Genomic DNA, 23,904 nt, shown 5'->3' with positions numbered 1-23,904 from the left:
GGTGATGGTATGCCGGGCTAGCTGCGTACTTCGCAGGGCCGCCTTTGGCAAAGACGGCCTACAAGCTTCCTTCGCCCGTCGACAATTCCTCCACAGTCCTCAGCAGCTCTCCAAGCTGGCTGTGCAATTTGCGAATGACGAGTTGATCCACAGGATTGATGCTCTCTTCCTCATCCAGCTCGCCATTCGTCGAAGCTTGATGCGCATCTGCTCGTTCCGATCCTTGACTCTGGCTCTGCTCCAACCTGTTCGCAATCGGTTCCACCAAGTTGGTCCTGCGGTCAGCAGCAGCCGAGACCTTGCCCAGCGCATCGCGAAGATCCTTGAGTTCGCAGCGCATCGCAAATAGCGCAATACGACGCGCATTCACGGGCGAAGGTCGATAACTCCCGATTCGTATGTCCCACTCTGGCGTAGGCGTACTCGTAGAGCCCTGCGTCGCCGTCGTCGTCGAGCTTGCTGCTGCCGAGCTCAGACCAAAACCCTGTCTCAGCGTGCTGACCGCTCTAGCGTAGATCTGTAGGGCTGTAGAGACGAGCAGGCCAGCGCTCATCTTCGTGCTAGGGTCCGATCTGCAGGTCGGGCAATCAGCGGAACAAGCGCACTGGGCTGAAACAGCTTGACTGGCACTCAGCGTCAAGTGCAAAGTCTGACCCCTCTCTCTAGCCGCATTGTAGTTTGCGCTGCCGCTGGAGCTCCGTCCATCTCGGCGCTGCGATTGAGATGAGCTGGAGACGGTCTGGTCAGCAGCTCGCAACGTGGCCCGAACGCTGAGCAGCGCGACCGAAACGTCGCAAAGACATGTGCATCCCTTGCCGCTGGGGTTGGGCACGCAGTGCACCCGGTGTCCAGATGATTTGCTGCTGCTGCTGTTGTGGCTATGCGACGATCGAGATTCAGCGACAGACGGGGCGGATTTGCTTCCCTTTGCAGTTCCCGGTGTCGACGATTCGTGGCCAGTCTGTAAAGACGCTCCTTGAGCGCCACAGCAGCAACCAGGAGCACCCGTTACGGGACACTGCTCATCCTTGATAGCATTCGCGCCAGCTGTCACGATAGATGTGCTCGCCGGACTCGGCTGCTGAGAGACGGAGTCCCCTTGAGTCACCTCCTCCCGAAGACGACCATGACCTTGCCAGCCAGTGCCCACAAAGACTGCTTCCGATGTTCTAAGCTCGCCCTGACCCATACCACCGTCAATACCCCTCGGCCAGCTCCGCGGACTTTCCCAAGCAGGCTCGACGGGTTGACCAGTCAGGCCGAGGGTCGAGGTGCTTCCTGAAGAGCCCTTCACATTGCGCTGCTGACCTTCACGAGTAGCCTCAGAAACGAGGAGGTTCTGAGCTGCCGCACCATGAGATGAGCCGGCACTCTGATCCAGCCACGTCGGGTTCCACCAAGAAAAGTCGGCAGGCACCGCATAGCTGACATCCTTGTCCATGGCGCTGCTGTGCCGAGTGGTCGGGGCAATCGCCGCAGCTGCAGAGGAAGAGGAAGGGCCACCATTGCTCCTGAATGCGTCGTTCGCAGTTGCTAGTGAATCAGGCCAAGCATTGATCATGCCTGTGGTCAAACCGTCAGAACTGCCAATCTCTAGCGTATCGAGCGAGTTAAGAAAAGCTGCAACCGCCAGATTGTCGAGATTCGGTGAAGCAGAGTTTGCCGTCGCCAGAACCCCTGCAGCACCTAGATGCGGGAAGCCCACTTCACTGTTCAAGCTTGTATCCGCTGAAGACATGCTCGACCAGGGCGAAGCTTGTGAGGAGGTAGTCGCGGCTGTGGAGGTCGTTCCACTTGATGCAGCGCCCGGGTGCCTGTAATCCCATTCTGCAGGTACCTGCGACACGCTGTAAGGGGCCTTTGGCGATTGAAAGGAGCCGCCTTGGTAAGCTTGCTCGTGCGAAGGAGTGGCGGGATAGCCAGGAGATGCCACGGAGACCGACTGTCTGTTGTCCGAGCGCTGTTTTTTGCTGCCTTCTTCGCCCTTGAGCGTGTGGCTCAAGGGCCCAGCAGGGGATTGCAAATGCCCGCTCATCTTCCCTTTGGCTCGCTGTGCTCCACCGTTTGAGCTGGAGGGTGAAGGTCGAGGCTCATCCTCCATGTCGTTCTCCGTACCTTTTCTCTTCTTGGGTCGGCCGATCGGCTTGCGTATTTCTGAAAGTTCCGCAGACTCCGTCAGCAAAACCGTTCGCAAGACGGCGAACTTTGAGGAGCGCCATGATTTAGCTCGAGCGGAGCCATCCGTCACTCACTGTACACGCAATCTTTGCCCTCCTCGATGCACCGCGCGCACTTTGCAGATCCATCGCATTTCAACTTTCGAGACCTGCAAGACTCGCAAGCAGATCTTGGCGGTAGCACCGCATTCGGTGGGAGATTGGTCAATGTGACTTCTCGCGCTGGGGCGTCGACGCCTGATCGCTTGATCTCTGATGATCCAGCAGCGCCATGAGGCTTTTTGGCAAGTCCCGAAGAGGAGCCAGGCATCGAAGATACAGCGCTGGGTGAATTGGCGCCGGAGCCTGACTCACCCGCTAGAGTGCGCGCCGTCGATGTGTGAGATGAGGCCGAAGCTGGAGAGCTTGCCGTGGAGTGCGTTGCTGGGAATGCTAAAGGGCTAGTCGCGGACGCTAGAGAAGCGCTCGAAGCAGATCGGACTTGACAGCATGAAGCCATGGTCACTGCAGCGTCTCGATAGGCCGTTTGCAGCGACAATGGGATTGGCTGATGGTCGATGTAGGGTAGGCGGGCTTGCGTGAGTCCCTCAAACGACGCCCGAGAAAGAATCTTTGCGTGGCAGGCAATGGCTACTTTTGCACCTTCTTCGGCACCAGCAAGACCCGCGTACCGAGCAAAGACCCACGATGAAGCGCCCTTCTACACTTGACCGGGCCCTAAGCTTATGCTGGCGATCTCCGAGGGCAGAGGAGGAGGAGGTATCCGAAGCAGCGCGATGGAGAGTGTGGGGGTCAGACCGAGGGCGTAAAGCAAGCTGCGAAAGGGCGGAGCTGCGTCGGGTAGCGGCATATACGATTATTGTTGTGAGATGCTCTTCGGTCTTTCGACCTGCAGAAGCAATGTTGCTCTCAAAAAAGACTCCAGACGCGAGAGTCACGAGTCACAGAAGAGTCACATGGAGTGTCGGGCCGAGCGCATGTATGCGAGGTGTTGCAGCCGCGGCGCCTCTCACGATGCGCGACAGCTGCTGACTGCGTTGAATTGTGCGACTGAGAATCACGAATGCCGCAGAGATGACGGGCGCGTCCGAGATCGAGAGCGCAGCGCAAACATGCACCTTCAGACCGAGGGTATGCGGTGATGAGGGTCGAATCCAGCTGGAACGTGTTGCTGACCCGTCCTTGCCTGCAATCTGCTCGCTTGGCGCGTATGGCGTGATGGCGTGATGGCGGTCAAGGCGCTTGCCTGCTTGCTGCCTGCTTGCTTGCTTGCTTGCTTATTGCTGCTGCTGCGCGTGCTAGCCAAAATCAGCTTTATCCGAAACGCGCCGCTCTGCTGGGGTGCATTACGGTGCTCGCTGACTTGACTTTTCAGGTGACTCAAGCGTACGCGGGTGTCGCGTGCGATGAAAAGACCAGTAGGATAGCATTCACCATTGCTACTGTGCTACTTTCATCTCGAGACTGTGACCGTGGGTGTGAGCCAAGCTCTGCCACTTGTTGTATATGCACATTCACGATTGCCTAGGAGGCTCGAGCGAGGGCTGCCCTGCTTCTCACTTGCAGCACGTGGTTGCACGGCTCGACATCGATCGACTTCAAATTTCTGTCTGGGAATCAAAATCAAAATGCCTCCACGGACCTCCGAGCATATGCCGGCAACACGTGATGATCTTTTTACTTCACCGACCGCGTGCCTCTACGCGTTAGGGGCATAATCTGAATGCGCGGAGAAGTAGGCAGAGTCGAATCAAGACACACAAGTGAGACATGCCCCTTTGGCATGCAGCAGCTAGGGCAAAGTCCTGCGCACAGCTGCTATGTATATAACTATAGGAGAGCGTATAGCCATGCAGCGGTGCAACGGTCAGAGCCTGATCGAGTGGCGAGTTGCGTGCGGGGGCTGTGCAACCTTGCGGGTAGGAGACGAGCGGTCCGCATTCTGATTGTTATTCAAACAAGCAGGCATCAGTCGCGTTACGTGCTCGATCGCTGAAAGCATCCGCCGTCACTGCACTACACGCGATCATTACGACAAGCAGCACGAGGCAACGATTGGCAATCGAGTTACAACATCTTCAGCCATCACCACCACGAGCCTCGGGGCTGCACAGGAGCGCAGGCTTGCGACTCGAGAGTGCGAGTAAGCCGCTGCATGATCAGCTCCCGCACCACCAGACGACAAAGAGAAACAGGATGCCCTCGATCGAAGCAGCGAGAGCAAGTGCAAGTGCCCTCGTCGCTTCTGCGCCCACACCTTTCAGCACACAGAGAGGGCCGCGGCCTCCACCCAAACCTTCTCACTTGGCCACTTGGAAGAGCAGAAGAGGTCGCTCGCCCACTCCCTCCGAAGCTGCCGCTTCCGATTTCGGTGCCGAATTTTCGTCGGACGATGAAGATGCCTCGGATGATGACGATACCGATGGAGGAGCGACATTGGCTCGCAGGAGCGTGCGGATAGATGATACGCTCAGAGGGGCGCAGGTCGACACGATCCAAGAAGCAACTGCTAAGGGCAAGAAGTCTGCCCCTCACTCTTCCGCCCAGACGACCGGCAGAACTCCGCTCAAGAACATTTGGGCTACTGAGAAAGCCACGTATAGCGCTTCATCCAGCGCACCGAGCCTGCGCCCTCATGCTGATTCATTGGAAGAGGCCGAGTCCCTATCCAGCTCGCCCATGGCTTCAAGACACTCGCGCTACGCCTCTGCTCTTTCAACTCTGCGCGGTCGGCCAAACGGGCAGCAGCAAGCGGAGGAGGCGAGAGAAACAGAAGGGCTGGGTGTGGATGTGGCGAGCTGGTTGAGGGGCGCGGGAGCAGAGAGGCATTCGGGTAGACCGCCAAGCCTCGTGGGTACGATCAGGGATCAACCTTGGACCCGCAGAGACGTATCGGAGGCTTCTGCGGCTAGCACCACCCCCGTCGCTACGCTGAAAGCCAGAGACGTTACTGGAGTTATAAGCGGTGATGTGGCTGGGACCAACTCGCAAGTGGGCGAGATGGCTGGTATTAGCGCTGGCGAAGAAGCGTTGACAAAGACTGACGCCCCGAAAGCGACTGTAGAAGCGGTGCGCGCAACATCGCTGGCCACAGGAATTGAGCGCGGTGCACGCGACGAGGCGCAAGTGAGCACCAGCAAGGGCTCCGAGCAAGGCTCAGCAATCGCGCTGGCGGACGAGCCATCCCCAAATGAAGCGCAACCTTTCAGACCCGAAAGCATCGCCATGGAGTCGGACGAGGCAGCTGTTTTACTGCCGCAAGGGCCGCGGTTAGGAGGTGGTGGCGGGCAAAGCCAAGAGGTGGTCGAAAGTGTACCCAAGCTCGTCACCTCCTTGCACCCTGGCACAGGCCACGCGCTGTCGGCTCCGTCTGCATCCTTGTCCGCCCCACCTGCGGCAGCAGCAGTGTCTGATGTCGAACAGCCCAATATTCTTTTGAGACCTCCTCCAACACAACCAAAATTTTCTGGCCGGCCCGCTCGCGCTCTATTCGAGTTTGCAGGCGAAGCCACGTTCAACGAATTGACACTCAGAGCGGGTCAAACGTTTGAAGTGCTCGTTCCAGAGTTGCGAGGTGGATGGAGCTTGGCGCTCTTGCGAGATCCGGCCACAGGGGCCGAGAAGAGAGGACTGGTGCCTGTGGGATGGTATTGCTACATTCAGGAGTTTGCTACTTCTCCACACTCTGGTCCTGCAGCTGCACAAGGCATGGGCTCTCCTCCGAAAGCTTTGGCTCTCGACACCATCCCCGAACCAATCTCCGAATGCGAAGGCATAGATGAAGCTCCTTCCTCTGGCTTCACAACCTTACCCGGTTCGACTCTCGGCGCAACGTCGTCATTGATGACGCGTTCCAACTCCAACGCAAGCACGAGCAGCGCGAGCAAGAGGCTGGCCAATGCTCGTGCAGCAGCTGCCAGGACTGGATCTGTCCGGGTTCAATCTCCAATAGATGAAGATGAGCTGAGAAGACCTGCAAGCGGCGTCGGAGTGTTTTCTTCGGGAAGTCTGGGCACTTCACCTGCGCTCAAGGCTTTGGAAGCTTTGCACGCTGCCAACTCTGAGTCTTCCGCCTCTCACACTCAGATTGAGAAAGCTACCACTACTATCAAGAAGCGGCCGCAGACGAATGGTGTGCCCGCCGCGCCAGTAGATGTTCCAGGCAGTGACCTGGAATCGCCTCCAGTCAACTTGCCTACCCACGATCAGCTTCTGTCTTCACATGATGACGGCGTGTCAACCTCAGCGGTCGAGCAAGGCGATGCGACGCAGACCTCGAGCACCTTCACCTGGAAAGGGCCAGGAGGTTTGCTTGGAGGGCGTAAATTCAATCGATTCTCGCCCTTCGTCACTTCGGGAGTGGAGGCATTCTTGCTCTCTCGCAAGCCTCAAGATGTGGCGTCGCATGCGCCATCAAGCTCACATGATGATGGAGCATTCGACTTTGAGGAAGACTCGACAGCTCTGGAGGGGCTTGCTCCGCGTCCACAGGATGTTCAACACGTCACGAGTGGTGCTCATGGACCCGTCTGGAAATCACGAGCAAAAGCATTTCATGTGGTCGTGCACAGTCCGGAAGCGAGGTGGGATAGTAGAGGGGCGGCTTACACTGCGTATGCCGTCACTTCGCTCTTTGGAGACGCTGATGCGGCCCAGTATGCGCAGCATACCGACGCAGAAGGCAAGAGCATTTGGAGCCCTTACGACCCGGCGTTACCACCAGAGACGCCGCTGGAAAGTCTTAGCGTGTGGCGGAGGTTTAGTCAATTCCACTGGCTCGCCCTTTACATTTCGCGGCGGGCACCACTACTCGCTCAGTCCTTGCCGCCCGTGCCCCCCAAGATGAGGGCTGGAAAATCTCGCCTGGAAGCCGCTTTTGTGGAGGATCGCAGGAGAGCTTTGGGCAACTGGCTGGGAAGGCTCATCAGGCATCCTGTTGCCCGCACAGATCCCGGCGTGCTCTTTTTCCTGGGCTGCGCGGACGAGAACGAGTGGAACGCTCGTGCGCCTCGACTGTTGCGCGAAGCGCGCGTTTCGATCGAATCGACCACCTCTTCCTCTGGACCGACAGCCAACTTCTTTGCGCGAACGACGTACGACCCGTGGGGCTTTGATGTGGGTGAAGCTGAAGAGGCTGGCGAAAGGCTGCAGGCTTTCAATGCTGCTTATGAGCGTGGGATGGGCGAGGCTAGCGGACCATTTGGCATGGGCATCATGGGCGCTTTCAATCAGATGAGGGAAACGAGCAGACGCGAAGGTGAAAGCTTCAGACATACCAGCAGAGCCCTCTTGAGGTTGACTACCGGAGCTGGCTTGGGTCCGAAGGGACACGCCGCGCATTCAGAATCGAACGAGAGCGAAAGCGCTTATGGACCTGCTATGGGCAGATTGGGCACGAGGGGAGAGTCGGGAGCTACCAACGAGGACGGAGCTTGGTGTTGGAGGCCTGACTGCAAAGGTGTGTGCTGTGCTTGTGTTTCGCCTTGTCTTGAGTTGCGGACCTGCCTTTGGCCTAATTCGAGTGATGTGCTCACGCTTTGTTTCCTGGGGGCCTCAGACTGCATCGCTGCAACACGTTCCACACAGTCCTTGGCTCTTGCGCTTGAGGATGTAGGCGACTTGCACGATTATCACGCCAGAGAGGCTCTGTTGCTCCAACACGAGCGGTTGCGAGCGCTCAGTCGTCCGGCAGCTCAGCACGCTGTAAGTTGATGCACACTCCGCTTCTGGCATGCGCCGCCCAGTCGCGGGATAGTCTGATCACCGCCGTCCACTTTTGGCAGGCAATCCTCGAGGTCCATCGACAGACTCTAGCCCTGTATCGCGAGGCTGTGGGCGACGACGGAGACGAAGAATCGACAGTGAGAGGTGCTGAGGCAGACGCAATGGCAGCGCGGTGCGAGACGGTGCTCAACATGTGAGTGTAGTCTCCTCTCAAAGTCAACGCTACAAGCGGTAGAGAACTTACGAGCTTTTCTTCTACAGCACCATGAGCGAGATGGACCGCATACATGGCGAGCGGGTCGAAGATTGGATATCGGTCGGGCGGAATCTGCTGGATGACCAAATTGCTTTACACGAGAATGTGAGCGAATGTCAAGCGTCGCGGCTGCACAGCAACGCTGGCTGACCATTCCACAACCCTTGTGCGAGCAGGTGCTGCAGCGATTGCAACAGGCAAGAGCCGACTATCAGAACGCCTCACTGACCAATTTACAAAGCAGCGGTCCAATCTTGCACTCTTCTCAAGCGCTAGCAGAGCTCGTTGATCCGTTATCCAACAACGGTGCTACCGAGCCTCTGGCGCAGCCTACGGCACCGGTACTGCATCCAGGCGTACTGAGTACGACTTTCAGACCAGTCACTCTGGCTGGTGAAATGATTGGCAACCTCTTTGGGTCATCGCAAGGCCCGACGGAAGAAGAGATGGACCGCTCGACTTTAGCGACGGGAGGTAATGGCTATGCACAGAATGTCGGAACTGTTCGGAGCGTGTCTAACGCTGCACAACAGAAATATTTGGGTGAGGGGACGCTGGGGAGCAAGAAGAACACTCCACAAAGCAAGGGTTGGAGCTTTTGGTGACCTGATTGCAGCTGCGTGACAAACTCTCATCACCTATTACACGCCACCTTTTTGTCGCCTGGCCGGGAGCTGCTTGGAAGGCCAGCGGTGGCTCTTATTGATCTTGTCTCACTTGTGTCAGTGCTGAAGCCTCATCAAATGTGTATCTAGCAGCGCACCATGACCTGGATCGATCGTCCACGCAATTTATGGGTCTGGGTCACCTGACCATCAAGAGCGTCGTAACCATTGCATGGGACAGAAAGAGGATAGTCTTCGAGGCAAGCTCCCGTGACGGCACACGTTCAAGCCAGTCGTTGCGTAAGCCAAGGACGCGCGTCCCGTGACAGGCTGTATCCTCGACGTCTGAAAGTAGCCGTGCGTCATCGCAAAGCAGGTGCCTCTTCGCTCGTAGGCCCACATCGCGCCCTCGCTTAGGCCCTGAACCCTTGAGCAGCAAAACTCCGAACCATCGAGCCTACCCTACGGGAGGCCTTGCCCGGCCCCACCTCGGCAAGACTCACTTGTGGGCGCCGCAACCTCGTGGTGGCTGCTGGGACAAATTTCCTGACTCTTGAGGAAAGGCTTCACGAAGAGACTTGGCCAAGACAGATATAGAAAGCAATTAAGCGGCGCAACTCGTGTCCAGTCGCGGGTCAATCAAATTGCTGCCTCTCCACACGCAGACGAAGAGGCATGACTTGGGCTGGGAGAAGGTGCACCTGAACAGCGGCCGGTAGCCGACAAGGGCGCGAGGAGCGCCGCGCTTTGTTCAGACGTTGGGACATACACGCGCGTGCGGCGCTTTTTCCGCCCCAACGAATCCAGACAGCGGCGTTGGGCCTTTGCGGTTATCGGAGCTTGTTTCCTGCTGCATCGCTGCTCGAGCACTCTCGCGCATTCAAATTGCAGCTATCTACGTAGCAAGCTCCGGAGCGGGTGCCACATCAGCACTCACGACCGAGAGGTTGCATATATGGTGTATGTGCCTTTTGGTCGACGTGCTCATTACGACTCACGACTCAAGACTGTTTGTGCATCTCCACTCGACAGACTGGTGGCTCCTCGCACAGTGCTGTGTGGCTGCTGCTGCTGGAAGAGCACGTAGATCGAAGATGTGCAGCTATTATATCATGGCAGACTTGCCCGATTTGTCTCGGTCTGGTCGTTGCTGTGCAACGCAGCCATGCCCGCCTTCGCTGTACAGATTTAACATAGCGCTCGCACGTGAGGTCAGCACGGCTCAGCCGCCTCGCTGACATTTCATCTGAATCGCATTGCCCATGGCCGGGCGGGTTGCGCCTGGCTCTAACACATATCGCGTCGCTCGCATTCCTAATCTGAGTCAAGCGATCATGGCAAATCACAATCACGAGTGAGAGTCTTGTGGGCTGAGGCTTCTGCTCAGCGACCCGGACGTGGGGTGCGGCGTTGACGTAAAGTCAGAAGAGTAGTAGCAGTATGCCTGTCGCGACTCGACGACTTGTTGGATGTGAGCTGATCAGCCGTGCACGCGTGACACAGGTTTGAGGGAGAATCACCAATCAAGAAGCCAGACTGCGGGGCTTTTGCCGGCGAGGCTGTGAAATGCAGACAGTCAATAATAATTAGGTAGCGCGTACATTACCGTACGAGTCTGGTGCATGTCATGCAGCGTTGCAGCTCCAAACCGAGCTCTGCTGGATCGCCGGTTCGCAGCAAAATCATGCAGTATTTGAGTGACCATGCATCATCAGCACGTATAGCACCGACTATATACTGAGAGGTCACCTGATCGACCGTGGGGCTGATGTGTGATGAACGAGTGAGGAAGTGCCGCCCCCGGGCGAGCTCGCAAGAACATGCAAGCAAGACCTGCTGCATCTCGCTCAGAATTTCAACAGGCAATTTGACTCACGACTTACAGTCTTGATGGGACGTCCACACCTGCTTGCTTTCTCCACTGTAATGCTGCTGGCCTGTGTATTTAGCGTGTCCTTATCCATCCGCGCTGCACTTGTGATCTCGCGAGCGCGGCAGTTGAGCAGCGTCCTCGCGCCGACCGCCGTTCGACATCCTGGCCCCAGCGTGGTATCTTCTTGAACAGCTCCGACAATTGAACCTTCTTCGCAATCTGTACACTCTCCATCTCACACTGACATCGCCTTGTGGACAATGCTACTCTGAGTACACCAAGTTACTTTCAATCCTCTTACTACTCCTCCTCCTCATACGCATTCCTTTGCTTTCGCCCTTCTTCATCCGTCGCAGCTACATTCGCGGAACGCGAACCTTCCTATCCAGGTCCGCGCGCGCTACTGCAGCAGTAGCAAGGATTCTTCACGGCCGCGTACACGCCCTCCCCCCGACAAAGCCCCCTTGCTCATCGCAGCGTTGATGACAATCTCACGACTTGCCTTCAAAGCTCACAAAAGCCCCACGATTTCATAGTCGAGGACGGAGACGCACGGCGCGCCACCCCGCCTGCGTGCACGACCTCTGGACAAAGGAGCGCGACGTCCGTCGCGCTGTGCGCCACCCCCCGCTAAAACCATTGAGAGCCTCGGTCAGGGTCAGTAGCGCGATACCGACTTTATCTTCTACAGCCCAGGACTGCAGCTTGCGGTGACATCGGAAAGGTAGGCTTCAGCATCGACTTACGATAGTTGGTGTACACGTGCGGCACTGAAAGAACTTTTCAGCATCGCGCCATCAATACACAGCTGACGCGCGCGCGCTCAGGCCTGTTGTCTGTTGCGTCCGCCTGCGCGATCAGACGACTCAGCCTGCGGCAATCGCGAACGAAGAAGTCATCTCATCAACAACTTGGTGCGACGGGACCTAACCACACCTTGTGGCCGTGCATCAAGTGATTCACACGCGTTTCGCGCTCCTTTGTCTCCGACACCCATCCCTCAACGGGACGCCTTCCGTGCGGTGCCCCCGCACCACTGCGTAGTGAGCAATGACTTCAACACTTTCGTTGCCCCGCACCATGCTCCGTAACTTTGCGGAGCAAGTCTCCAAGAACCCCATCGAGGTGGTGGTGACGATGTTCATCGTGGTCACTTTGGCCTATTTTCAGCTCTTGCACGCCATCTCCACCAGCAACTTTTTCGAGCCTCTGAACAGGGAGGCAGCCGGCTTGGCTGCTGCTTCAGGTTGGGCCTCGATACCCTCAGAACCTCTCAACACCGTACACAGCGCTCTGGAAGAGCATAGCCAGACTGTCTTCATTCGACGCGCTGGAATGGGCAAGCAATGGGAACCCCTCAGCGCTTCTACTGGCACAGTGATCGACGAGCCGGCATCAAACGCTACCTACTCCATCGAGCCAATTCTAGTCGTCGACTCTGAGCGTGGCGGAGACAGCAGCGCGACTAGGCATCTGAGAGATACGGGCTTACCTCGCGTTGCGGACGAAGTGGAGCGCAAGCTGCTGGCAGGCGACAAGAAGATTTCGGTATTCAAAGTGTGCGATAAAGAAGCCGACTTGACGGTATTCGCCCTTGGACGTATTAGCCATGCTGATGCTGGATCCCAAGCCGACGCGCTGAGGCACAAAGCTCTTCTCGAAGCGTCAGAGGATGAGACGGTGATTGCAGAGATTCTGCAGGCTGGCCAGAGCGCTCTTGATGCTGTTGCGCCGGTCATCAGACCCACTTCCGATGACGAAGCAGCGCCCTTGGGACCGCAACTCGTCTTGCTGCCCACCCTGTCTGGCGCGGACGAGAGGCTGGTTGGTCTCGATGCGAGGAGGAGGGGCTCAGCTACCACGCAAGAACTTCGAAGCTTGCGGTGGGCGGCATACACCGTGCGCGCCCTCGTCGTTCGCTTTTGGGCTTTGCTGAGGAAGGCAGACTCGGCGGACATCTTCGTCATGCTCTTGGCGTACGTGCTTATGCACGGCACTTTCATCAACCTGTTCCTGTCCATGCGCAAATTCGGTAGCCGATTCTGGCTTGGTGAGTGGCGCTCAGCCGCACATCGAGTGGACGTGCACGCCATGGCGAAGTGCGAGTTTAGAGCTCATGATTGTCTTCCCTCCCTGGACAGGCGCCTCTGTCTTGACGTCATCGATCTTCGGCTTCCTGTGCGCCTTGACAATGGCATCGGCGCTCGGTGTTGTGGTCGATCCTGTATGCCTCTCCGAAGCGTTGCCCTTCCTCGTCGTGATCGTCGGCTTCGAAAAGCCATTCCTCTTGACTCGCGCAGTCTTTTCGCACCCTTCTTTCGCCCCCGCAACCCAGCCAGCATCGAAATCAAATAGCGACGCCTTCCTATCAGCGCTGAATGACGCTCAGCCCGCAAGTGACAGGGACGCACAGGAGGGCAAGGAGGCACGCGAGTTGACGTCAAAGCCAGCGGTGTCTCCGGAGGAATCTTTCGTGCGCGCGCTGACGCTGCGACTCAAGTCGGACTCATCTTTGCGGTGGGACGCGCCGCAACCAATGTCGGCTCCAGATTTGGTGGTCGAGGCGGTCGACCAAGTGGGCCCTACCATCGTGCGCGACTATCTCATCGAAGTCGGTGTTCTCACAGTCGGTGCAACAAGCGGTGTCAGCGGCTTGCGCGAATTCTGCCAGCTCGCAGCCCTGATACTGTCTTTCGACTGCGTCTTCCTCTTTGCCTTTTACCTCTCCATTCTCACCATCATGGTTGAAGTGCACAGGATCAAGATCATGCGTGGCTTGCGTCGACCCAGACCTGCTACCCCTCCGAATGTGGACTCGGACGTGCCGACAGGCATGTCGAATGCGAGAGCAGAGCCTAATCAGGAAGACGATGACGAAGAAGATGGCTCATCCACTCCTGGAGCCTCAGGAGAATCTCCCGTAGAGCCCGGATCGAGGTCAGCAAAGTCAAAGCCAGGGCGGCCTCTCTGGAAGCGCATCTTCAAAACGGTCCTCGGTACTGTCCCGTTCGAGCACAATCGACAAGAACGCCAGAATCCCGTGGCACGGCTGAAGGTGCTCTTGATCACAGCTTTCATTACCTTGCACTCATTCAATCTGGTCTCGACGCTGACCACTCAGTCCGCGATCACTCGCCATCACGCCATCGACTCCTCCTCTCTACATCGACACTTTTCCGAGTACAGCAATGTGTTTGACCTTCGGGCGGACTCGCCAGTGCTTTCGAAATTCCTGTCCAAGTTGGACAGCAGTGAGCCCGCCTCGGCGAACCTCATCGCACGCGTCTCGGACCCGCTCATCTATGTGCTGGTAGACGGCGCTCCTGCCGCCGCTGCCTCGCGCACCGCTCTTGCAAGTGCTGCTCTAAATGCATCTGGCGGAGGCGGCCTTCCTCCGACATCCTCCACCATCGGCAGCTCGGTAGGTGGAGGTGCTGGTGCCAACACGGGGGGCCGAGGCGCGTCCTCACTCGCCGTGCTTGATAGCTTCATGACTGGATGGACCTTCATTGTCGGGGACCCAATCATTAGCAAGTGGATGTCGCTGGCACTGGCTATCAGCATTTTCCTGAACGCATACCTCTTGAAAGGCATCGCGTCTGGCGACGCTGCTGTGGCAGAGGGCAATGCGACAGGCGCGGCGGCTTTTGCTGCGGCACGCATGATTGGTGCTCATCTAGACAGGGAACGCAAAAATAGCGGCAAGAGCACCAAGCAGGTATTGCACAAACCCCGATCAGAGCTGGACGCGTACAATAGACGCATTGCGGATATTTCGGCTGCAGAGCGCTCCAAGTCGAAGCTGTCCCAGGTCAGCGAGGGCAAGCCAGGTTCCCACACTAATGCGATACCAGCCTCTGCGATCACTAGCGACGCTGGCGATGCTGTGCGCAAGGTCAAACAATCCGGCAAGGTGCCGTCGATCTCTACAGACCAGCCCACTAGCGATGGTGACAACACGCCCCAGCTCGGCCATGCCGCTCTGGTCGATGAGTCTGGCGATCGCGTGATTCGTCCCTTTGAGGAGTGCCTCGACCTATTCGCTGGTGGCGCTGGCGTCTTCCTACTGAGCGACGAAGAGGTCATCCTTCTGGCGCAAAAGGGCAAGATTGCAGCTTATGCTCTCGAAAAAGTGCTGCAGGACAACAATCGCGCGGTGCGAGTCCGTCGGGCACTCATTTCCCGCGCCTCCGCCACCAAAACCCTGGAAAGCTCGCTCTTGCCCCACCTCGACTACGACTACGCTCAAGTGATGGGCGCATGCTGCGAGAATGTGGTGGGGTACCTGCCCCTACCAGTCGGTATTGCGGGGCCCTTGAACATTGACGGCCAACAGGTGCCGCTTCCGATGGCCACTACCGAAGGAACCCTTGTCGCCTCGACTTCCAGAGGTTGCAAAGCTCTTAACGCCGGTGGAGGCGTAACGACCGTGCTGACTCAGGATGCAATGACGAGGGGCCCCGCTCTAGACTTCCCCAGCATTACTGCAGCAGCTAGAGCGAAACGCTGGGTCGACAGCACAGACGGAGCGGCGATTCTGAAGGCAGCATTCGACTCGACTTCGCGCTATGCTCGCTTGTCCTCCTTGCACTCTGTCCTTGCCGGCCGGACACTCTACGTGCGATTCGCCACCTCGACGGGTGATGCGATGGGTATGAATATGATCGGAAAAGGCGTTGAGCAGGCGCTGAGCGTCATGAAGAGCAGGCATTTCCCGGAGATGCTCATCCTGTCCCTGTCGGGCAACTACTGCATCGACAAGAAGCCAGCAGCCATCAACTTTATCATGGGTCGCGGCAAGAGCGTCGTTGCCGAGGCGACTATTCCTGGCGACGTGGTCAAGAATGTCCTCAAGACTACAGTGGCCGCCTTGGTGGATCTGAACGTGAAGAAGAACCTGGTCGGGAGCGCAATGGCGGGGGCCATTGGAGGTTTCAATGCGCACGCCGCCAACATTCTCACCTCTATCTTCATCGCAACCGGACAAGATCCGGCGCAGAATGTGGAAAGCTCCATGTGCATGACGCTGATGGAAGCCATCAACGATGGCAAGGATCTGCTGGTGACATGCTCGATGCCCAGCATCGAAGTTGGAACAGTGGGAGGAGGCACAGCGCTATCGCCTCAAAGATCCATGTTGAATCTTTTGGGCGTGGCAGGCGCGCACCCAACCACCCCCGGAGCTAACGCTCAAAGGCTGGCACGAATCATCTGCGCAGCTGTCATGGCGGGCGAACTTAGCCTGATGGGCGCCCTGTCCGCGGGTCACCTGATCAGAGCGCACATGCAGCACAATCGCTCTGCTCCTCCCACTCCTGGCGCTCAAACGCCGAGGTTGCAAATCCCCCAACCTAGCTTTGGAGCCATGACCCCATTAGTCGCTCCGCCCGTCGAAAGCACTAGGGGATCTCCAACAGGCAGCGTGAGGGAACGAAGAGCCGCATCGACCGGCTAGCCAAGATGCTCAAGCCGGATCACGTGTGCTGCACATTGCTTTGACACCTCACATCTGTCGAGCATGCTCTTCACCTTTTCTTGTAAATGCTTCTCCTCTTTTCCTCGCTAGCTCTGTTGGAGCCCCCGCATACATTACACTGCACACGCAAGCAAGGATGTCGAAGCTAATGAGAACAAAAAAAGGTACATCGGATTGAGACCTTCTGATGACATTGTGTTGCGGGCGTTGGTGTCCTTTGCTACTACAATCTGCTTTGCCTCATGCGTGACTTTGATTTCGCCACGCATTCCTTTTACCGTTCCGAGGTCGGCGCGATTGGATCGCCCGTCGCCTTCTCCGCGGCTGACTTCGGGACAGTAATTTCCGCGGACGAATTGCTTCCCGCCTGCTCATCGCTGTTTGTTGCCGCCTCTTGAGGGTTTTCCTTGTCCTTCTCGCTGGTTTGCTTGGTGGTGGCGGCGGTGGGAACGGCGACGACAGCAGCAGCAGCAGCAGTCTTCTTTCTCACCACACCGGCAAAACCTTCCCTCTTTCTCTTCGTAGCGGATTTCCTGCCGCTTGTGTTGCTCGATGGTGCGAGAGGAGGCAGGGTGGCTGAAGCTGCATTAGAAGGCGCCGTGGATGGACCAGCGTTTGTAGTGCTGGAAGTGCCGGTGGCAGAGACTAGAGGAGGCGGCGTGGGACTCTTGCGCATGGCAGCTCTGGGCTCGTCGAGCATCACGAGTGGCATGAAGCGTCACGAGGCATGTGGTGTAAGGCAAAGACCTGCGGTTCTCAGATCTGCGGTGCCCTTCGCAAAGATGCCCTTGGGCTGTGCTGAATTCGACAAATGAGCGCGAAACACCAAGACTCACAATCTGAACGCTTTGAGCTCTTCGAGCTCCTTCTTTTTCTTCTCCGCCTCTTCCCTTCGTCTCTCGTCCTGAACATCGGACAGAAAGACGCTCTCCTCGTCATCTATCCCTCTGAATTGATTCGACAGCTTGTACTTCTCATCGAATGCTTCTTGTTTGGCAGCTTTTTGCGCTTGAAGACGCTGAGCGCCGGAGAGCATTGAGTTTGGCATGTAAGGAGCGGGCTAAGGGCGCAGACCGAGCACTGGAGCACTCACTTCGTATAATGTACGAGGATCGTAAGGCTGATCGTCCTCGGTCGGCGGCGGTGCTTGTCCAGTTCTAGCGTACGCAGCTCTTCTTTCTTCCTCCTTCTCTGCACTCGAGCCCGAGACAGGTGCGGGTAGCTTGGTATCAGCCACTAGTCGCTATGAGCAACCGACTTCCTTGATCTAGGTGCTGTATGGGTGCGATGATGTTTGTTTTGTCTGGCGACACTCACTCTGTTGAGCTTCTTCCAGCGCGTCGGAACTGACGAACCTGCTGCCTACTCCACCCGACGAGTATGGCTTTGGTCCGCTACCGGATGCGAAGCGTGGATCCATCGTGCAATATAGCAAGTTGTCCGGGTCAGTCGTCGAGAGGAGTGAAGGTTTCCCCTTCTTCCTGATCAGGTCGGATGTTCTGCCTCCTCAGAGGAGATCGGGGAGGCGCTAAGAGTCGTGGATTGGTGATGCGAGCGATCGAGGCTTTTCTGGAGCGCTCGACAGCACACGGAGAACGAAGTCAGCTTGTCCGTCCTGCGCAAACACGCAATGCTCGGCTTTGTACGTACGCGAAGGTGTAACGAAGTGGTCGAAGGCAGCATACATGCTGCGAAGCTTCTCAAAATCTTTGAGTCCTTGCGCGGGTGAAAGTCAAGTTGGCGCGCGATTCACGATTGGAGAATACGAACGGGTCACGAGTCCGTGCGCGGATGGGGGCTGCTGCTGCATCACGCTGCACGCATTGTGATTCGTGATTAGTGCTGCTCATGCAATCAGTCACGAATCGTGAATAAAGTAGTCAGAGTGATCTCTGGTGATGTAGCCTCACCAGCAAAAAGGCAATCAAGAATCATCGACCGCTCTGAATCTCTCTCTTTGATTTACACCGCACCACCCTGTCCGTGTCTTTTGCTAGCTTCTTCGACAGCCGTGCGCTGACCCCCCGGTGTTGCACTACAGACTTGTCTCGTGAGCAGAGGCTGCATCGCAATCAAGGATCAAGAGCAAGTCACCTTCTTGCCTGCCAACAACACGGCAAGCATGGCGCTCGAGACAGCTCCAAGCTCTGCCATTCAAGGCGCATCCTCATCGTCAACCACGGCTCTCAAGACTTTTGATATTCTCAACGATGTGATCACATTGGATGCTACAGATTCGGTCTTTGCGTACGATGCGGACGAGCAGAGAAGGATATTGAACGAGAGCCCTTGGAAGAAGGAGTGAGTCAAATGTGGACAGCATTGAGACTGCCCAAACAAGGCTACGGTAGCCCGCCCTGTCTCGCCCTGCCTCGAGCTCGAATCTCGCTCACACTGCCCCACGCGTCTTGTGCGGTCAACCTCTTCTGCAGCCCACACTTCTTCCAGAGGGTGCGCATCTCTGCTGTAGCGTTGATCAAGATGGTAATGCATGCGCGCTCGGGTGGGATATTCGAAGTGATGGGATTGATGCGTGGAAAGGTGGATCCAGTCACTAGAACGCTGGTGATCATGGATGCATTTGCCCTACCCGTGCAAGGAACAGAAACCAGAGTCAATGCTCAGAATGAAGCGTACGAGTACATGGTCGAGTTCCTAGAGAGCAGCAAGGCGGTGAGTGAGAATGAGGATGTTGAATCAGCTCTGAGTGGTCCGAGTGCGTAGGTGCTGAGCCTCAAGATATCCGTCGCAGGTCGGGCAAATGGAAAACATCATTGGGTGGTATCACTCCCACCCTGGGTATGGCTGTTGGCTTTCCGGCATCGACGTCGCCACCCAGATGACCAATCAGCAATTTCAAGATCCATTCGTGGCGGTAGTGGTGAGTGATCACTGGCATCCGGAGCCAGAAGTGATGCTGATTGACCCGCACGATGTGATTGCAGATCGATCCGAACCGTACCATCTCCGCCGGCAAAGTGGACATTGGAGCATTCCGAACGTACCCGGAAGGGTACAAACCACCCTCAGCAGGTCCGTCCGAATATCAATCCATTCCACTGTCCAAGATCGAAGATTTCGGAGTTCATGCCAACAGCTATTATCCCTTGACGATCGAGCACTTCAAAAGCAGTCTAGACACCTCCCTGCTGGACCTGTTGTGGAACAAATACTGGGCGTCCACGCTAAGTCAAAGTCCATTGGTGGTCAATCGATCGTACGCTACGGGTCAAATCAAGGATTTGTCGGATAAATTGAGCAAAGCTTATCCCAGCGTCAGACAGAGAAGCTCGGCTATAGCTCCTTTGAGCAAGGAAGATCTGGAAGCAGACGACGAGCAAGGACCGCATGCTCTTTCTTCCGCGTCCAACGAAGGATCTAATGCGGTAACGCAAGGGGCGAACGCGAAGCACAGGGACGTCAAGTTGACGCCTCAAAGACTTGCCAAGTGGCAGGAAGAGATTGGCAAACGTGAAGAGGAGACACCGCTGGCCAGAGCTGCTAGAGACGCGTGAGTAGAGAAGAGGTTGTTGGCGTATGGGGCGTCCGACATGTTCACCATGCTCACACGGCTCGACCATGACGGCCTCGGTTCCTGTCGCACAGAATCAGAATTTCGGACGAAGCCTCCCACGGAATCTTGGCGCAGAACCTCAAACATACGCTATTCAATCTGGCTGGAGATCGAGGCCAAGGAGCGTCGAGGAAAGGGCAAGAACAGATCAATGTTGCGTCTTAGAGAGACGATGCCTGGTTGCCTGCGAGGTGGAGCTGGCTGCCTGCGAGGTAGAGCTGGCTGAGGGTGCCCTACGCAATCAGTGGATCCTCCAAAACTTCAAACTCAAAAGGCGCGGTGTAGTCTACTGAGACGAAGTCATTCGAGAGGAGTTGCCTCGTTTTTCACACTCAAGACGATGATCTCAAGACCTAATGATTGCACGTTCTGAGTGCATGGTGTTGGTCGAGGAGATCTGGCTGATCCGTTCGAGAATTTGATCTGATGTTCAAGCTGGAATCGGCAAGCCCCTCATCCGAAAGGACTGGTCAAGCTGGCGTGGGATGTTTAGTACAAGGCGCATGATATCCTGATGGATTCATGGACACTCACGACTCGTGACAGACTTTGCCACGCGAGGCGTGTGAATACTTTGCAGGTCTGAGCGCCAAGGCTCGGCGCGATTGCTACTGGTGCCGAGACGGGTGCCGATTGCCACTCATACAGTCGCGAGGGCTGGTAAATTCATTGATAGTGGGCCAATAGTAGTAGGGCACTCAAAGCAAAGCGGAAGTCACAATCGTGCAGTGCGGTGCTGCTATGATATCGGCAACATCTGCGTGGCTGTTGCGCACATCTTGATGAGATGTGGATCAGCTGGCGTGGGTATTTGACTGTTGTGACTTTCGGCTTCGTGGCACTCGGCGTGCAAATCCTTGCAATCGAATCAAGAATCCCCAACACGCTGGCTAGATGGTGTGCTCCAAAGACGCGAGCGACGACCGTTTAGCGCGACTTTTGACCGCAAGCGGTCACGCTCGACCACACTGGTGGTTTCACCGAATCTTGTATGGGCCCACACTTGAGCACGACGAGGCGAAGCCCATCTCTCAACGCCTTGAGCACGCATTCTCTGTCATTTACGACTGCCACTGACCAGTCCGAGCGACTGATCAGAGTCTGCTGGATGCAAGACTCCTACGGAGAAGGATAGGATGATCGAGACAATTAGTCGTGAGTGGTCGGTCGCGAGCGCGAGTCAAGGTGTACGAGGAGGCCGAACGGTGATCGAGGAGTCACGCTCAGACTCATCACGACTTCAAGCTGTGCAGACGCGCAAGCGGTCGCGCTTCTATACGCATCACGATCATACATGACGTCATGTCCACCCATCCAGTGATTGCTACCCATGCAAGCGAATCGCATGCAGAGGAATCGTGCCTCTCGACTTCGAGCCGTCCACATCGCCAGCTCTAAGCGAGGCCGATGAAGGGCAGTCCTTGTCGAAGCTTGGCACGCTCCAACATTCGTGATTGACAGCATCGACGGGCCCGGAGGCTGATTTCGTAAGCTTGCCATGTTGAGCTCTGAGCATAATGATTCACGATTACCCATGTTGATCAGCAGTCAGAGTCAAGTCCAGAACAGCTAGCAAGTCACGAGTGCAAGCTCAGGACTCAGCATCAAGTCACGAGTGCAGGCTCAGGACCCAGCATCGTAAAATCACGAATGACGAATAGTCACGAAGCGCGAACTCAAAACTGTGAATGGATGGCATTTGGTCCGATTTCCTCATTCTGATCATTCGGACCCCGACGTGTTGGTTCGCAGCTAGCGGTAAGGGTCCTGCGCGCCTCTGTACCCGCCGTCTGCGACATGGTTCACCTTGTCTTCCTCAGCAGGCCTCAAACACGGAGCCCTCGCAGTCCAAACGGGGCCGAGGCCGATCTAGCACCGCCTCCTTGCCGGAGTTGCTTGCTCGCGCTGCTATAGGACCCAAGACCCTAACAAAGGTAGCATTTACAACAAGTGCCGGATGATCAAGCATCACTTCAGAATCACACACGGCTTTCTATACACTCATTCATGACTCACGAATGCATCTCAAAGATGAACTTCGCTGTGTGTCAAACTCAGATGCGGACTCCGTTTTTGTCTAGGCTTGGGCGAGACAGAGGTGAGGGGCCGAGCGTCGGACGACAATCAAAAGTCACGAACAATGGGCGGATCAAAATCGCGAACAAATTTGAATCAGGTATCGCAAGTCTTTCGATGAGACCTTCGCAAATGCTGGTTCGAGACCAAGCAGCTTGGTTGTACGTCGATCCCACGAAGCACTCGCGGTGTCCATCACCTCGACGTGGATCGAGAGTCGAAAGTACAGGCAGTCGCCTGTTGCAGTTTTTGAGTCTTTGAGTGAGCCGGTCTCCTTCATACTCACGCCCCTGCCGAGCTTGCACGTTCCCGTGACTTTCCCCCGAACGACGGCATGCAGATATTGCGCTCGCAAGTTGCCACGCTAACCTCGTTAGGCCGGAAAGGGAGTGCGGGCGTTCCCAAGCCACCTCTAGGGTTGCCCCAGTGGAGCGGTACGGTACCAGCATTGCACTGTGCCACCAGTAGCCATGCAGCAGTTACAGTTACCGTGAGTCGGAGTGCCTGCCTGCTGCTTTGGCTGCAAGCGCGATGGATGTCGAGGATCAGCTAAGCGGCAACACGATATGCATCAGCACCAACCTGGATTTGGACCATCGTCAAGGATCTCTCTGCGACGAGCTCGATCAATTCGTGACTCGTATATACTTCCTTTGTTTCCAGTTGATCTGGTGGCTGACGACTTGTGCGCAGCATGTTGGTGACTTTTTCAATTGCACCAGCAGCACCGAGCTTATATACAACAGCCCCTGCGGGCGGAATGCTCGTGATTCAAAGTATGATAGAGATATGCACGAGTCAGAGTCGTTCATGTTTACTGTACGGAGGATGCAACAATTAGCATCACGCGCACGCAGCAGCAGCACCATGCACCGCATTCGACGGAGTTTGAAACCAGTCGAGCCGAGACCTGCGCGAGGCTATGTATGGGATCACACATTTTTGGTCGCCGCTACAAAAAAGGACCCGGTCATGTTTGCGTAGCCATCATAAGGGTCTGCGGAGGCGGACATCGTTCTTTCAGCCGCGCGTCGTCATGTTAATGATAATCGTGAATAATATAGCAGTCGAATTGAGAGGTCCGAGCGGTCATTCGGTGAGATTGGAGATATCTCGGCGTGGTATATCGTGCTACAGTATGGGCTACGGCAACGGCATCAGCTGCAAGCATGCATGCATTCGTGATTCGCTTCGCACGTCGCAATGCCTTTGTGGAATATGCGACAACGTGAACGCATGCAAAACATTCGAGTCAGGACGGCTCGATCTCGATCTGGCGCTTGATCGAATTTCGCCGCGGCATATGTTGGGAACACGTAGCGACATATACGCGGCGTAGAAGCCAAGACTTGATTGCGTTGATGAGGCTGCGAATCTTGTAGTTGCGATGCGTCCACAGCAGTTCCGCGAGATGGCGTGCCGTGGCCGTTGGGTTCCTGCTAGACGTATCTCAGCACCGTTATGCTGCCGGCAAGACATACGCACCGACTCACTGGTGACTGACTGCAACGGACGTCGATGATCCACGCGCGCACGCACGCACGTTCAGGCTTCGATCTGAACGCCGGCCTGCAAAGTGATGCACCGCAATCGTCGCCCGCGCTGATGGAAAGGATTGCCTTGCCATGCTTGGCTTAGCGCGCTTTGGGAAAGCGACCCGACGCGGACATTCAGCGGTAACCCTCTGCAGTAGAAGGTCAAAGCGATCAGTCTTGCAGGTCAGGGCCCTCCCTGCCTCTCGCAATCTCGCGCATTCGCGCACTCGCACAGAACACCATTCGGCATGCATCCTCTAGCTCTGCTGGCATTCTGCTGCCGCCGCCTCAACCGAGAACCTAAGGTGAGCTGCTTTCGGGGTTCTTTGTCGCTTGCGTTCGCGCATACCCGACGCGCCCACGATCTTTCTGGTGCTTATTTGCGGTTGCTGCCCCGATGCCTCGCCGCATCGATCTCCCTGGATACGAGCGCAGCGAGAGAAGACCAAGAGTGGCTGCTGACTGGCTGCTGCTGGAGCCAAGCATAGAAGAGCTGCACACAAGCGCTTGAATTACTTCATCCTCTGACGTAGCTTAGCGCGGAGTTTTTCCTTACGCGCGCCTATAGCTGGCCCCCCCACCGCGCGCCTCCGTCCGTTCGGCCTCTG

The 23,904-nt window shown here is 56.5% G+C and overlaps 6 protein-coding genes across 6 annotated transcripts; 3 read left to right on the top strand and 3 right to left on the bottom strand.

Moving 5' to 3' along the window:
• Window positions 1-26: 26 nt before the first annotated feature.
• Window positions 27-2,986, bottom strand: IE81DRAFT_241205 (hypothetical protein). Its single transcript, XM_025511222.1, has 2 exons — window positions 2,253-2,986; window positions 27-2,154 (listed from the first exon to the last, which is right to left on the bottom strand). The coding sequence occupies exons 1-2, from the start codon at window positions 2,674-2,676 to the stop codon at window positions 59-61; spliced, it is 2,520 nt and encodes an 839-aa protein (XP_025372021.1). The 5' UTR covers window positions 2,677-2,986; the 3' UTR covers window positions 27-58.
• A 1,038-nt stretch (window positions 2,987-4,024) lies between these two features.
• On the top strand, window positions 4,025-8,982 carry IE81DRAFT_320829 (hypothetical protein). The gene is made up of 5 exons (XM_025513149.1): window positions 4,025-7,635; window positions 7,735-7,880; window positions 7,961-8,094; window positions 8,163-8,262; window positions 8,334-8,982. The coding sequence occupies exons 1-5, from the start codon at window positions 4,374-4,376 to the stop codon at window positions 8,760-8,762; spliced, it is 4,071 nt and encodes a 1,356-aa protein (XP_025372020.1). The 5' UTR covers window positions 4,025-4,373; the 3' UTR covers window positions 8,763-8,982.
• Window positions 8,983-11,685: 2,703 nt separating this feature from the next.
• On the top strand, window positions 11,686-16,090 carry IE81DRAFT_286587 (hypothetical protein; the record flags this gene model as incomplete). Its single annotated transcript, XM_025511675.1, has 2 exons — window positions 11,686-12,685; window positions 12,777-16,090. The coding sequence occupies 2 exons, from the start codon at window positions 11,686-11,688 to the stop codon at window positions 16,088-16,090; spliced, it is 4,314 nt and encodes a 1,437-aa protein (XP_025372019.1).
• A 147-nt stretch (window positions 16,091-16,237) lies between these two features.
• IE81DRAFT_240989 (hypothetical protein) lies at window positions 16,238-17,768 on the bottom strand. Its single transcript, XM_025511221.1, has 5 exons — window positions 17,429-17,768; window positions 17,205-17,302; window positions 16,948-17,129; window positions 16,758-16,858; window positions 16,238-16,504 (listed from the first exon to the last, which is right to left on the bottom strand). The coding sequence occupies exons 1-5, from the start codon at window positions 17,529-17,531 to the stop codon at window positions 16,386-16,388; spliced, it is 603 nt and encodes a 200-aa protein (XP_025372018.1). The 5' UTR covers window positions 17,532-17,768; the 3' UTR covers window positions 16,238-16,385.
• Window positions 17,769-17,972: 204 nt separating this feature from the next.
• On the top strand, window positions 17,973-20,215 carry IE81DRAFT_240851 (Mov34-domain-containing protein). The gene is made up of 5 exons (XM_025511219.1): window positions 17,973-18,412; window positions 18,544-18,784; window positions 18,864-18,992; window positions 19,057-19,622; window positions 19,718-20,215. The coding sequence occupies exons 1-5, from the start codon at window positions 18,234-18,236 to the stop codon at window positions 19,848-19,850; spliced, it is 1,248 nt and encodes a 415-aa protein (XP_025372017.1). The 5' UTR covers window positions 17,973-18,233; the 3' UTR covers window positions 19,851-20,215.
• A 1,481-nt stretch (window positions 20,216-21,696) lies between these two features.
• IE81DRAFT_240887 (hypothetical protein) lies at window positions 21,697-22,298 on the bottom strand. Its single transcript, XM_025511220.1, has one exon. The coding sequence runs from the start codon at window positions 22,208-22,210 to the stop codon at window positions 21,740-21,742; it is 471 nt and encodes a 156-aa protein (XP_025372016.1). The 5' UTR covers window positions 22,211-22,298; the 3' UTR covers window positions 21,697-21,739.
• Between the last annotated feature and the right edge of the window lie 1,606 nt (window positions 22,299-23,904).

Source organism: Ceraceosorus guamensis (genome assembly GCF_003144195.1).
Source record: "Ceraceosorus guamensis strain MCA 4658 unplaced genomic scaffold IE81scaffold_8, whole genome shotgun sequence".
In the NCBI taxonomy this organism is placed as follows: Eukaryota; Fungi; Basidiomycota; class Exobasidiomycetes; order Ceraceosorales; family Ceraceosoraceae; genus Ceraceosorus; species Ceraceosorus guamensis.
Note: the sequence above shows the minus strand (reverse complement) of the source record. Positions and strands in the feature narration are given on the sequence as shown.

Excerpts from the sequence above, each read along its gene's own strand:
- IE81DRAFT_241205 (XM_025511222.1), bottom strand. The coding sequence starts at position 2,676 with ATGGCTTCATGCTGTCAAGTCCGATCTGCTTCGAGCGCTTCTCTAGCG. Across the intron at positions 2,155-2,252 it reads GGGCAAAGATTGCGTGTACA|AAATACGCAAGCCGATCGGC; the intron begins GTGAGTGACGGA and ends CGGAACTTTCAG.
- IE81DRAFT_320829 (XM_025513149.1), top strand. The coding sequence starts at position 4,374 with ATGCCCTCGATCGAAGCAGCGAGAGCAAGTGCAAGTGCCCTCGTCGCT. Across the intron at positions 7,881-7,960 it reads GTCCGGCAGCTCAGCACGCT|GCAATCCTCGAGGTCCATCG; the intron begins GTAAGTTGATGC and ends CACTTTTGGCAG. Across the intron at positions 8,095-8,162 it reads TGCGAGACGGTGCTCAACAT|CACCATGAGCGAGATGGACC; the intron begins GTGAGTGTAGTC and ends TTTCTTCTACAG.
- IE81DRAFT_240989 (XM_025511221.1), bottom strand. The coding sequence starts at position 17,531 with ATGGATCCACGCTTCGCATCCGGTAGCGGACCAAAGCCATACTCGTCG. Across the intron at positions 16,859-16,947 it reads GAGCTCAAAGCGTTCAGATT|GTCTTTGCCTTACACCACAT; the intron begins GTGAGTCTTGGT and ends TGAGAACCGCAG. Across the intron at positions 16,505-16,757 it reads GTCCCACGCCGCCTCCTCTA|AGGCGGCAACAAACAGCGAT; the intron begins GTCTCTGCCACC and ends AAAACCCTCAAG.
- IE81DRAFT_240851 (XM_025511219.1), top strand. The coding sequence starts at position 18,234 with ATGGCGCTCGAGACAGCTCCAAGCTCTGCCATTCAAGGCGCATCCTCA. Across the intron at positions 18,993-19,056 it reads ATCCATTCGTGGCGGTAGTG|ATCGATCCGAACCGTACCAT; the intron begins GTGAGTGATCAC and ends ATGTGATTGCAG. Across the intron at positions 19,623-19,717 it reads GCCAGAGCTGCTAGAGACGC|AATCAGAATTTCGGACGAAG; the intron begins GTGAGTAGAGAA and ends CCTGTCGCACAG.
- IE81DRAFT_240887 (XM_025511220.1), bottom strand. The coding sequence starts at position 22,210 with ATGCTGGTACCGTACCGCTCCACTGGGGCAACCCTAGAGGTGGCTTGG.